The sequence below is a fragment of the Monocercomonoides exilis genome (genome assembly GCF_001643675.1).
Source record: "Monocercomonoides exilis strain PA203 chromosome Unknown scaffold9-1957334, whole genome shotgun sequence".
Lineage (NCBI taxonomy): Eukaryota > Preaxostyla > Oxymonadida > Polymastigidae > Monocercomonoides > Monocercomonoides exilis.
Window position 1 is genome coordinate 1,775,302 of NW_027150554.1, and position 14,289 is coordinate 1,789,590.

General features: G+C 33.5%; 1 protein-coding gene across 1 annotated transcript; it reads left to right on the forward strand.

The window, feature by feature from the left end:
- Positions 1-2,875: 2,875 nt before the first annotated feature.
- MONOS_6163 (uncharacterized protein) lies at positions 2,876-10,291 on the forward strand (the record flags this gene model as incomplete). The annotated part of the gene is made up of 1 exon (XM_067876373.1): positions 2,876-10,291. The coding sequence occupies one exon, from the start codon at positions 2,876-2,878 to the stop codon at positions 10,289-10,291; it is 7,416 nt and encodes a 2,471-aa protein (XP_067732689.1).
- Between the last annotated feature and the right edge of the window lie 3,998 nt (positions 10,292-14,289).

Here is a 14,289-nt window from a genome sequence, read left to right on the forward strand (position 1 = left end):
GAAGGAGAAATATAAGATTAGGAGAATTTGAAAAAATATCGCTGATTATAAAAGTTTGAAGGAGCAAAAACATTCGCAATTTGTTACTTCGTCCGATAAATCAATAAAAATAACATCAATATTTTCGGACTTTTTCACATTGAAGAGCTAAATGCATACCAGTTATATATAGCAAACTGCCATGCGAATAAATGATAAAAATGTTGATAAAAACAAACTGCTTAGCATCAATATACAAGTAAAATATTAAATAAATATGATCAAATTTGTTTTATAATTTTTTATTCATTTATCATAAACAAGATTGAGACAAATCAGAATTGATTCTATCAATTCAAAAAAGTTGGATAAAATTCAAATTGATTTAATACTTGAAAATTTATTGAATAAAATTGTTATAGTTCTAGTGGAAAAAATTTACGTTATAAATTTGAACCATTAAAAATGTTTTGATAACTGAAAAATCCAAATAAGACCTTATTGTAAATACAGCATCGGGAAAAAAAAAAAGACCAGAACTACTCTTCTCCTTTTTGTGATGGAGATGCAGAAACAAAAGAATTGAAAGTGAAGGTTGATTCAACTGAAGGAACACCATCAAATTCTCATTTTGCCAGTGCAGTTCAACAGCCAGATCAAACAAAAAAATTCATTAGAAAGGCAATGCATAAAGGTAGAGTCCGCCAGCATTCCCCTTTTGAACAGTAAGAGCAAAACTACTGTCAACAGCGAAGCAGATGTTGATTCCTTTGACAAAACACCACAAACACCGTTCGCAACAACAGAATGTGCATTTGAGTAATCCGTCATATTTTTGCCAACATTTTCTTCAATAGTCAATGTGTTGCATTTGCCTTTCCAAGTGAAGCCAAAAAGATTTCATTGATTTCGTCAATTTTCCAAATCCACATTCAATTTCATTCCGATTTGCATTCTTCTTTGGATATGTTTCCATTTTCATTGTAACTTTATCAGATTTGTCGAAAATGCATTGGTTGCTTTTTTTACATTGAAAAGAAACGTTTTAAGCATCACTTGTGCATCAGCCACGTGACATTCATTGTGAGGTTTAAATCGTTTATTTGTAAATTCTATTCAATTAGCTTTCATATTTCTAGTCTCTTTTGAGGTATTTTTACACGAGACATTTTGAAGATGCACCATTTTTTTATTGAAATGCAAACAATTTTATCAGAAAAGCGCTGGCTTTGGCGAGAATTTGCATTGATGGGAATTGCTTGGGAAGAAAAGATAGCATAATTGGAGCACAAGGAAGAGAGAAAAGAAAAAGAAGAAAATTGAAAAGAAAGTGAAAGGATGATGTTGATGAGAAGAAGAAAGAGATGGAAGCAGGGCCAATGCAGAACGGAAAGCGAAGAACAAGAGATTGGGAAGGAAGAAGAGGCGGATGGAGTTATTTACATTTTTCAATGAGAACACTTAGCTAGAAAAAAAGGGCAAATTGTGTTTGTTCTTGTTTGCAGATTAATATTGATTTTTTTGAATGATTAAAATTTGAAGAAATGTGAGAAATGAGAAACGATTGAAATTATTTTTATTTTTATTTTTATTTTGGAAAATGTATTTTAGAGTTTTAATAACAACACATTAAATTCTTTTTATTTGTTTTTTTTTTTTTTTTTTTTTTTTTTTTTTGTAATCTTTTGGAATTTCTTTCTTTCTTTCTTTCTTTCTTTTTTGAGAATATGAGAAGAGAAGATTCACATTGCACGCCCTTTCAATTGGAACAAAGGATTTTTTTAAAAGGCATATTTTCTCTGAAAAAATCAGACGAATATTTTTGTGTTACAAACATTGGTTGTTTGCATAAATTGGATAAATATGCAAAATTGAGAAGGTGCAAGAAAGCGGGTGACGAATAAAGCAGAAGAGGTTGTTTGGATGTTTGGAGCAAAGAAGCAGAAGAAGAGGATGTTAAAGAGAGGAAATGAAGAGAAGAAGAGGGAAGAGAAGAAGAGGAATTGATCAATGAAATGATGTGAAAGTTGGAGGAAAGTTATGAAGGGAGAGCAATTGATCAGTAGACGAATGGAAGAAAGAGAAGGTGGATGAAGAAAGACTCATCATTTTAGAGCAATTGGAAAGGATTCATTTTATAATTCGAAACAACACATTCAAATGGTGATTTTGGTATCATTTTTTTGGATATGGCATTTTTTATTTTTTTACGCATTTATTGGACAGCAACTTCATTTTGAAAAGGTTTTTTTTGTCTTTTTTTTTTTTAAGTTTCGTCTTAATTTATTTTTTTTTTCATTTTTTTGTGTGAAAAAATTTCTCTGCATCAGCAAATACCGATTCATGCCTGACAAAAATCAAAGAAGTCACGTGCTTTGGATGCGCCCCAGATGTATTTCAAAAGCCCACAAAATGATTTGCTGAAAGAAAGATTTTTTCAATTTTCAATTTGTGTTTGAAACAATCATTAAGGGTCATTTTGATCATCCGGAAAAAAAATATTTAATTTTCAACTCAAAATTGACTTTCATTCCGCATGAGAATGCTTTTGCTCCTTTTTGCATGCTTGATTGTTGTGAAAACATTTGAAGCACAATATGTCTCTGGAACAGTCACATTTGAAAACCAAGGTCTTTTTTCAAATTTAACTTTTTAATATAACAGTATTTATTTCTGTCAAGGAAACTCAAATGATGCACTGTTTTTCACAAATGGCAATAATGATTATTTTTCCAAACAGAGAAATGCATCAGGAATGAAAGAATGGAAAGCAGGAACATGCACAGCGATTTATTCATTTTTTCGGTTTTCCAATGCTTCAGTTGGACTGAAAAATGTTGCAATTGAACATTCTTCTTCAACGTGTGTGCTAATAACAGACAAATCGACTGTAACAATGGATTCCTGCATTTCCCACCAAAAGTCGGAATCTTTTATCCATTTGAATATCGGGTCAATCTGCCTCACAAACATGACTTTGATCCCCCAAAAGAGTTTTAACCCTTCCAGTCTCATATTTTCATCTGATGATACAAATGTTGCAATTTTGAGAAATTCCATCATTTTAGACCTGGCTGTCTCAGCTTCAAACTATTTCCTGTTATCAGGAAAGAGCAAAAGCGAACAGATTTATGACTGTTCCTTCAGGAACATGTCTGTGAAACATGCCTCGAATAGCGATCATTTTGCGGAACATTCATGTTTTCGAAGTTCAATGGAAAACTGCCTCATTTATTCGTGTGTGAATGTCTTTGAAGGAGGGATTTCGAGTGGGTCATATTTTTCACAGGAATTTATCTGCAAAAACATGACAATAAACTTTGGGAAAAGAGAAATGAATGCTCTTGAGAAAAAAGAAAAACTGGACACAACTGAAAGTCAATCATTTTCATTATGCGAATGGGAAGATTGCACAGCACCGCAAGGAGGTGCTCTTTACGTACATGACAACGCAAATGCTATTCTAACTGTTGAAAATTCTTCATTCACAAGATGCAATGCTTCATCTACAAGAGGCGGAGGAATATATGCATTGAAAATAGCTGAATGCATTGTGCTTCATTCAACATTTGCTCAATGCACATCAGCAGGAACAACAAATTTCGGAGGAGGAGGAATTCAATTAGAATTTATTTATGCTCAATCAATGGTTGATGATTGCTTTTTTCAAAGCTGTTCTTCAGGAAACGATGCAGGTGCAATATACGTCATTGAGTCAAAAACTCAAAGGCAGAAAGAATGCATTATTAATTCATTTTTTTATAACTGTCAATGCTACGGAGCAATCGATGGGGCGGGGGGAGCAATTATTCATTGGTATCCAACGGACAAAGTCATTGTTTCAAATTGTCTGTTTTGCAACAGCTATTCTATGTGTGGAGGTGGAGCTATTGTACTGTTTGTAAAATCAAATAACGATGGAATTTTATTATATTTCTGCTTTTTCCACAATAATTCCTGCGAAATAGGTGGCCATGATATTGTTCTTCAAAATTCTGCTGCAAATAACATCGATTCAACCTGCTACTCCACAAGGAATACATCAAATAGAGTCAGTTTAGATTATTTGAGAGTTGTTGATAAAAGCGAATGGCTTCAAAACGATTTAGGAAGAATCAGATTTGTTTCTTCGAACGAAACACAACCTAATGCCAAAGACACATATGTATGTGGACGGGATGAAAGCCATCCATGCTCTACCATCAGCCGTTGCCTGACACAACTAATTCCTGAATATGTGACTGATATCGAGATTCTCACAGGAACGATAACAGAGACAAAAAATGTGAATTGTGGAGCCAAAGCTTTCACAATATACGGCCAAAGTGATTTGAGCACAGCAATTCAAACAGAATTTGAAGAATCAGATTTATCTCTTTTTTCTGTCTCAATAGGAAAATTAGCTGTCAAAAACCTTGCTGTTGTGCATGACTCTGCATATGATAATAATAGAGCTTCAAAGCTGTTTGAGATCACAGAAACAGGAGAGATACATGCAAGTGGGCTGAACATATCAACCGGAAGTGAGCAAACTTCAGAAACAGCTTTTTCATCAGAATTGATAAACATTCAGAGTGGTATGCTGCAGATGGAAAATGTGAAATGGGCAAAGACAATCTCCACTGTTTCGTTGTTTTCCCTTTCTTCAACAAATGAGATCTCATTGACACTATCAGAATGCACCTTTGATGAAATTGAGAGAACAACAAGCGGAACAGCTGTGATGTCGTTTTCCAATGACAAGATTAACATCAACCTGAATTCTTGCACTTTTGAAGGATGTGGAAGCACAGGTTCAGAAAATGGAGGGTCAACGATGCTTTGTGTTGGGAATGGAAATGAAGTGAAAGTGAAAGGCGGATCTTTTGATGATTGCTTTTGTTCTTCTTCCAATGGTCTTGGGGGAGGAATCTTTCTTCTATTGTTGACTGAAAATCCAGATTTCTTGATTTCTTCCTCCTTTGGCACAAACACAGCCAAGCGGGGAAAAGACATCTTTGTCATTTCACCCAATCTGGAAGTGACTTCAAAGTCACAAAAAATCACATGCGTCACTGTCTCTTTGGATTCTTTTGACAAGGTTAGAGGATATGACAATGGAAACAACAGTGTGGCCATTCCTCTGTGTATCTATCTCCTTCCCACTCCAGAAGAAATACAAGTGAGTAGCAATGAGGCATCTGATCACTCACATTGTGGAATTGTCCAATTCCCTTGTTTGACCTTGAAACACTCACTCACAAGGCCAACAGGAGAAAAGAAAATTGTTGCGAGTGGAATGGTTGCGATGAGCGAAAAATTGGCCTTTGCGGGACAGAAACATGAAATACGAGGAAACGATGATCAGAGTGGCTGGACAGTTTCCGATTCAAGTGAAACATCCAACTCAGCGATGATAACAGCAAGTGTTGAAACAATCTTGTCAAAACTTATCTTCTCTCTTCCTTCTTCTCTTTCATCACATTCCACTTTTATTTCATCTTCTTCACAACTAACTCTGTCTCATTGCGTTCTTTCTCTTCAGAATCATTCATCAGAATTATCTTTTCTATTCTTATCTATTGAGTCTGGGACATTGGATATTGATTCATTTTCTGCTTTATCAATCACTGTGAATGAAAATCCATTGATCTCATTGTATGGAAGCAGCACAGAGGCCGAGTTTATGAATACTCCCTGGCTAAACATGACGAACAGCAATTTCACAGAAATCAAAAGGGCAGCTGGAGATGGAAGCTGCGTGAGCATTGACAACAGCGATGATGAAAATACAAATGCAGAAATAAATATTAAAGAATGTGATTTTGATGAATGCTCCGTGCTGGCAGATGAGAGCAAAGGAGGGGCTCTCAATGTGCAGATGAAAGGGAATAGTCATATGAATATTGTTTCATGCACATTTACAGGATGCACAGCACTAGCTGGAGAAGAAGGGAAAACTGGATTTGGAGGAGGAATGGCACTGAAATTGATTGATGACTATTCTTCATTTGTGATCTCATCACCTATTTTCGATAAAGAAAAGCCAAATGTTGCAAAGTGTGGAAATGATTTGTTTGTGGAAGCATTGAACTTGACGAAGAGCATCACAAACACCTCTCTTCCATTTGTGCTTGGGCATTTGGCAGACATTTCCTTGAATTCAATGAAAGGCTTTGATGGGAGTGACACAACGAATGCTGTTCCATTGATCTATTTTTGGCTTTCACTTGGAGCACAGATATTTATTGGAGACAAAGGAAAAGATATGGGTGCATGTGGGTTTTCAGATTATCCTTGTCTTTCAATTGATTATTGTTTGGGTCGATTGCCTGAAGGAAATGAAAAGAATATTAACATCATTGGAAAAGGAGTTTTAAAGAAATGTGTTGAACTCAGTGGAATTTCAATAAGCTCAATTAATACTGAAGAATGCTCTTTGGAGTGTCTCTCATCACTTGAAGGAGCAGGAGCAGCAATGAAGATTTCTGGAATATCCAATTTCGAACTGATTCACTTTGTGATTCCATCTTCATTCACAGGTAGAGTCAATTATTTGATGCATGTTGGCTCAAGCGAGGAATTGTTGACTGTGAAAGATTGTTCATTCAGCAAAAATGAGGAAAGCAGAGAAGAAGAAATGATTAACTTTGGGCTGATCAAAGCAGATGGAGGCGCAGTTCAATTGGAATTTGTAACATTGCAATCGCTTAGCTTTTCAGAGGATGTTATTTCTGTGTTATCTTCAACGATTTTGAACATTAAAAATTTGACAATGAAGAATGTTGTGCTGTATGAGGCAAGTGAATTGAGGATATCAAAGAGCATAGGGAGAGAAAAAAATGAAGTTGGACAGAATGTTGTTATTGAGTGGAGTATGTTTGAAGATATAACTCAGAACACAACAGAAAACATTCCTATCATTCAGAATATGAATGATGAACCATTGAAAATAGTTATAAGAAATACAACGACGAAGAAATGCGGAGGGTTGAAGTGTGGAAAGGGAGGAGGGATATTTTGTATGTTGAATGAGGGAGGAATATTTGATTGCTCATTTTGCACGATTTCTGAGTGCTTCTGCTCAACCATAGGAAGAGGTGGGTGGCTGTTTCTGGAATGCACATCAGTGTCTGAGCAGCCTCTGAATTTTGTTCTGTCAAATATCACATTCAAAGACAACTCAGCGTTTAGAGGAAGAGATGTGTATGTGAAATGTCACTCAATCGAAACACAGATTGTTGATGAGCTATTCTTGCTGGATTTCAGATTGCCATTTGTGAAGGATCTGGCAATGTGGGCATGCACAACAGACTCGTTTGTTGGGGAAGAAGATCTTCTGCTGAGAGTGGTGAAATATCTGAGCGAGACAATATTTGTATCTTCAGTTTCTGAAAATCACAAAGATAGCAAGCAATGTGGAGAGTTCAACATGCCTTGTGAGTCATTGAGTGAGGGAGTGCAACACATTATTCCTTCATCGTATTCTCAGCTGTTAGTCTCAGAGGAAACAATCATCAATGGGGAATGTGATGTGCATGATTTGACCATTCGCTCATTGCAATCTCCCTCAGCTGCTTTGGTTCATTTGAACCCAACAATTGCTGGTAAAGAGGGAAGTCTTTTCACAACCACAGAGAATATTCGAATTGAAAGATTGAAATTCAACTTTGCTCAATCATTTTCATATTCTGGAAGTTCAATCATTCACGAAACATGTGGGCAGCTTTCTCTTTCATCTATTGACTTTTCTTCGATTTTGGAATCAGACATTGAATCTGTTGTTCTCAATTCAACATTGTTGAACATTGAAAATGGAATTCTTCATGTTGACAACTGCTCAATTTCAATGCTTTCATTCAAGAAGCCTTCATTTTTGCTGAATGGAGATGAGATTAATTTTACAAATGTTAAACTGAAACAAATCGAATCAACAACAGATGTATTTGAGATTGACAATTGTGGAAGTGTTGCTTTCAATGGAGTGTATGCGGATGAAGTGAAGCTGTCTGATGGTTGTGTCATTGTGATAAACGATTCAATTTCAGAAACCGTTTCCATTGGAATCTGCTCATTCAACAACTGTTCAAGGAACTCAGAAGGCGCTTCTGTTTTCTCGGCTTCATCAACCTCTGCTCATTTCGAGTTTTCAAACTGTTCTTGCACGAATTGCTATTCTCTGTCCGACAAAGGAAGTGTTGTTGAGGTGCATGATATGAAGGATGTTTCGATGCATATGTGTGAGATTGAGGGAGTGCTTATGAAAGAAAGGGAAAATGAAAGAATAAACTCTTTTGAAGATATCTGTCAATGGAATGGATCACTTGTTCATTCATCAAATTCTTCGTTAGTGATGAAGGATGTGATTATTTCGAATTCTTCGTTAGGCGGATTATCCATTTTTTCTGGCAATGTGACGATTGAGAAAGGAGAGTTTATGAACAACAATCCATTCATTGAAATATATCCCTCTCTTCGTCGAAACATCATTTGTTCAGATTCTGCTTCATTGACCATTTCGAGCTTGAAAGGTGGAGATGGGGTGAAAGACAATTCTTCTCTTTGGATTTTGAATGATGGATGCACACTTGATGGAATTGCTGGAGAAAGATTATCTCCTTTCTTCATTCCCAGACTGGAAGATGTTTCTGTGAATGAAAATGAAAGCAACATTTTTATCCAATTCAAGGGATATTTTTTCATGCCATGTGACTTGTCATTCAGACTTGTGTATAAAACAGGGGATGTGGAGTTGGTTGAGACTTATCACTTTGAGGAAGACAGTTTCATATCAGAAACTGAGGTGATTGGAATTATTCCATCAGAGAATATTTCAACAACTGGAGACGAAACAGAGGTATCAGTGATGATTTTGTTTGGAAAGCAATTGGCTGCGACTTCTCCACAGATTCTGAAGAACAAAACAGAACCAAAGCCTGGAAATGATAAAGTGGTGGAAGGAGGAAAAGAAGAAAAATCTTATTGGTTACAAATTGTAATTATTATGGCATTTATTCTTCTTATCATTTTGATAATTGCAGTTATTTCAACAGTCAGATGGAGAAAGGCAAAGAATGAGGCAAAGGATTTGAGAGAGATTGTGAATGACAACATCAAAAAGGATCCGAAGGCATTCGAGATGGTGACGATGGAGATGTCTCCCGAGGAGCAGTGGAGGAGGGCAGAGAGGGAGGCTGAGAAGAAGAATGAAGAAAGGATCAAGAAAATGGTGTATGCAAAAAGTTTGGGACATTCAGAATCATCGGAGCATCTTCTTTCTGAGAGTGGATCAACAGAATACATTTTGGGGAAAGACTCAGACAAAATCCCTCAATGGGCTCTGGAGAAAGTTGAAGAAGAGGAAATAAGAAAGCAGACTCCATCGCCATCAATTTCTTCGACATGTTCAACTGATTCAGATTCAACATTTGTTCGATCGGAGAGTCTGTGCCCCACAACCTCATCGATGTCGAATCTTGTCGATGCAATGGCCTGCTCATCGCCTCACGAGAAGCTGATTGTGGACTTGAGGGATTCGCTGTTCATGCTGCTGCATGGAAGGAATGAGAAGAAAGAGATGGCGATAGGCACTCTTCAGCAAAGAGAGCAAACAGCTTCCCAGATTCTGTTTTGGGTGGCTAATCTCTCACTCCACTCGTTTGATGAAATGGAAAACCCTCTTTCTTCTCTTGCCAATCTGAGTCCTCACATTGTACTATTCTCCGAACACATGGTGATCTGCATTGTGATGCATTCAGACGTTTTGTTAGATGATGATTCAGACTCATCTTCCATCTCGTCATCAACTGTTGTGACTTCTGTCAGTGGCAATTATGATGAAGAAGACTCTCTTCCCTCATCAGCATTTGAGGATGAAGATAGTTTCAAAAAAGAGTGCCTGAGGTGGAAGGCACCCGAGCTGCAGGTGAACAAGAAGAGGGAAGCGACGAAGGAATCTGTTTCATTCTCGATCGGAATGATGCTGTGGGAGTGTCTGACTCTTCAGATTCCGTTTGGTGATTATGAGGCAGAAGTGGCAGGACAGAAGATAGTGAATGGAGAAAGGCATGATTGTAAAGCCATCAAAGGCAGTTCACTCTGTGGATTGATAGAAAGGAGCGGAAAACAGTCAGCAGAGGAGAGACCCGGGCTGAACGAGCTGAAGCGGGAGTTTATCCAGCACTTTCCAGCTGGTTCATTGATGCTCACCGTTTCTGATGCAATTGGGGTTTATTCTATCCATGATGGGGATCTCAGGATCAATGAAAGAGGAAGGTCAGGAAGCGAATCATATTCAACAACAAGCATCCATTTTATCACTGATTCTCGTTGATACTGTTGCTGAAAAATATTAACAAAAAAAAGGATCAAAAGGAAACAATGTTGGAGAGATTTGAAAAATGAGATTGAGTGAAAGTTTTATTTAGCCTTTGTTTTCTTTAGCCTTAATTGATTATTTGCAACCTCTGAAAAAAAGAAAAACACTCCTTTGCAAAGGAGGTACCATTATTTCAAGGAACAACGATTATTAGTCTTTTAATGTTTTTGTTTATTAGAAAATTAAACAAAAGGAAGTTTTCAAAAAAAAAAAAATATCATATTTTTTTGTCAATGATTCTCATGAGAAACATCATTTGTGGGAAAATATGGACTTTCAAGCTTTTTATACACAAAGCATGAAAAAATAGTTTCGCTCATAACTTAATTTCACTTTCTCAGATTTCAAAATAAATTTGATTTTCATATCTGCAAACAGGCATTGTTGAAATCAAAACATAAAGATTTTTAACATTTCACGAATGTCAAAAAATGGGCTCATTTATATTGTGTTTTCTGATATAAAATAGTCAATGAAAAGTGCATAATTTTTTTCTGAAAATGCATGAAGTTAAATAATTTGCCCCAAATAAGAATTTTCTTTCTTTTGAACAAAAGCACATATTTTTGTTTCACTGTTTTTTTTTTTTTTTTTTTTTTTTTTTTTTTTTTTTTTTTTTTTTTTTTTGAAAAAAATAATATCGTTTTCGAAATAAATGACATTATGAAATTTGATCCGATGTGTTAATGAAATTACAACGGTATATCAAAGAGGAATTTTCAGCATATGGACAATTATTTTTGTAGTCAAATGTTTTCATTAAAAAATAACGGTTCGAAATTTTGTGAAGAATATTTATGATATAACACTGAAAAGTGATGGATTTATAAAACGGCTCCTCTTCAATTTTTTCGTTTCTTTCTTTGGCTTTTGCAATAATAGACATACATTCAACATTCAGATGAAAATTGATAGGGAAACAACGAAAAACCTGTGAATATTCAACATTCAAAAAAAATGTTATGATTTCAAAATTTTTCACCTATATCAAAAAATAAATCTGTTTTGGCAATTCATTTTTTGAAATGAAAAATTTTTTCTGCAGTTCAAAAATTATCAATCGAAACGGTTGAAGTGAAATTTTATTTTTGATTTCATATGTTAACTGATTGGGGGAAAAATATTTCTATGCAAACAGATTTTTCTTTAAAAGAATTAAAATAGTCAAAATGATGAAAATAATAAAAAAATAGAAAGATTAAATCACAATAATCAATGAATAAAACTGAAACGGTGAAGCTTATAAAAAAATGGAAGGGCTCTATTTTTATCTTAACCTATTTTCTTAATCCAGACCTTTTTCTTTTTGGTCATGCCAACAGCTATACACAAGCCTGCGATAAATAAAAAATTACCAGATATGTTTGAAATGTTTTTATTTCCACATTCTGTATTTTTTTCAATATTTCATGTTTTTCAAAAAGATCGAGGATAATAATAATTTTATGTTTTGATCATTGACTTGCTGCTTTTCCAGCGAATATTTTTTATCAGAAGTTTTTAGCTATCATATCATAATACATCGTTTCTTTTTTATAAGTTGAACTTGTTCGATACTTTCTCAACTGGTTTTTTTTTCCTTTTTTCTCATTTCACACATATTTTCAAAAAACACGATTTTAAGGACACATATGAATTTGTTTTGAAATTTATTGAAATGATAAATAAACATTATAATAATAAAACGATTCTTGTGTGTTAAAACGATAATTTATTTGTGAATGCTTAGTAATTTGAATAACAAAAAAATCATATATGCATGCTTTTCAGTTAAAATTCTTGAAAAGTTCCTTTTCATTTCAATGCTTTATACAAATAAACTTTTAATAAGACTTTGTGTATTTTTTTCATTTTAATAAAATTTGACACTTACACTTGTTTATATCTAAAATCGTGTTTTATTCATAAACAGTGAAATGAGAAAAAAAGATTAAAAATTAATTTGAAAAAGGAAAAAACAAGTTGAAAAAATAATACAGGAATGCGGAATTGAGATGTTATGGCTAAAACGTTCAGTATGAAATATTCGCTTCACGGCCAGCAAGTCTTTTATCTGGGTCCAAAAATAATAAATTTTTTGAATATTTTTTTGAACATTAAAACTTTAAAACGTTTTTCGACAGAATTTTGAAAAACATAAATATCAAGAAGTCCATTTGTTTTGTTTTTGTTTTTAGCCTTTTCACAAATCAAAATAGCATAAATAAGTTTCAAAAAAATGGGTTGAGATAAAAATTTGAGTTCAAGATAAAATATGCACCCTATTCAGATAGAAATATATCAATTTGAAAATTTTTAGTTGCTAACTCCAAACAATCAAATTTATTTATGTTTGTTTAAACTTAACAAAAAAAGAAAACATCTTTGCTTTTTTGAAGAAATTGGTGATTAAATATGATACAGAATATTCAAAAAATCCAGATATGATCGGTTTTGCAGTATCAACAACAGAAGAAATTCATATTATTTTTTGTGAAATATGTCAAAAATTTTTTAGAAAAGATCCTTATGTTTAATTTTCAAACAAAGAAAATATTACATATTCTGATTATATTTCTGTTGTCACTCACAAAACCACAAACAAATCAACATATAAACGTTGAAAAGAATTTATTTTCATGATATCGAAATTTGGTCAGTGCGAACAGATAATAAATAATAATATGAAAATTTTTCTTTATTAGTAAATAAATCAAATGGAACTTTTCAAAAAATATAGACAAATATATTTTAAAAAGTCTGAATAGCATAATAAAAAACAAAAATTTGTTGTTTCTATTGAAAATTGCGTTTTAATAAAGAATTTTCAAAATTAAAAATATGACACAAATTTTTTTTAAATTTATTTATTAATTTTTTTTCTATGTTAAGTCACATCGAATACAATCATAATTGGATATAGTCACGAAAAGTTGTGCAAAACCCGATGTGATAATATCCGGTTTTGACTGTTATATTAAAAGTTGTAAATCTGTTTAAAACAAGTATGCATATCACATATACAAAAATAAAAATTGGTTCAATGTGCTCAATTCTGCAAATTGCATTTTCCTGCTTTTTTTATTTTCAATAAAATACAACGCTCTGAATATTCGGTGCAAAACATGGACTTTCAGGTATTTTTTGAACTATTCTTAAAATCAAAATTTCTATCATAACTTCATGAGACTCACTGCAAATATGTATTAATTGATTTTACAGATATCGCATAAAATACAGGACATCGCACAATATACCGGACAAGATCCATTTCACAATAACTGTAAGAAGAAAAATTCTGACTATTTTCCTCAAAACACACCTTGTCAATACAAACTCATTTGATAAACGAGACTTTCAAAACGGCTTTATTTGCGCTCAGAAAAAAATTTTTATCAAAATCTCGGAGAAACTCAAAAACCTATTTCTCCGAAAATACAAAAATAATTTATTCTGAGAACAAAAGAGGCTATTAAAAAAGTTTTGAATATCAAATGAGTTTGTACTGATGAGATATATTTTGAGGAAAATTGTCAGAATAACTTCTCTTACAGTTATTGTGAAATCGTTCTTGTCCGGTATTTTGTGCGATGTCCGGTATTTAATGCGATATCTGTATACATTAGAAAACAGTCATCATTGAAATTATAACATTAAGTTATGTGAATTCACACTCGTTTCAAAAAATGATCATATTCAAATTGGTTTTTTTATTTTATTTTTTTTATTTTTTTTTTTATTTTTTATTTTTTATTTTTATTTTTAATTTTTTATTTTTTTTCATTTCTTTCTTTTCTTTTTTAAACGAATGAACATAAAATGATTTGTCAGTTAGATGATCTCGATTAATATTTTCCTGAAATTCATGACAAATTGTTTTTGGCCTTCATGTTGAATAAACAGACACAGATCATACCCATTTACCAAATATTGTTCTAATTGATTCAATAAAAAAAATTAAAGTTGTATCTTTA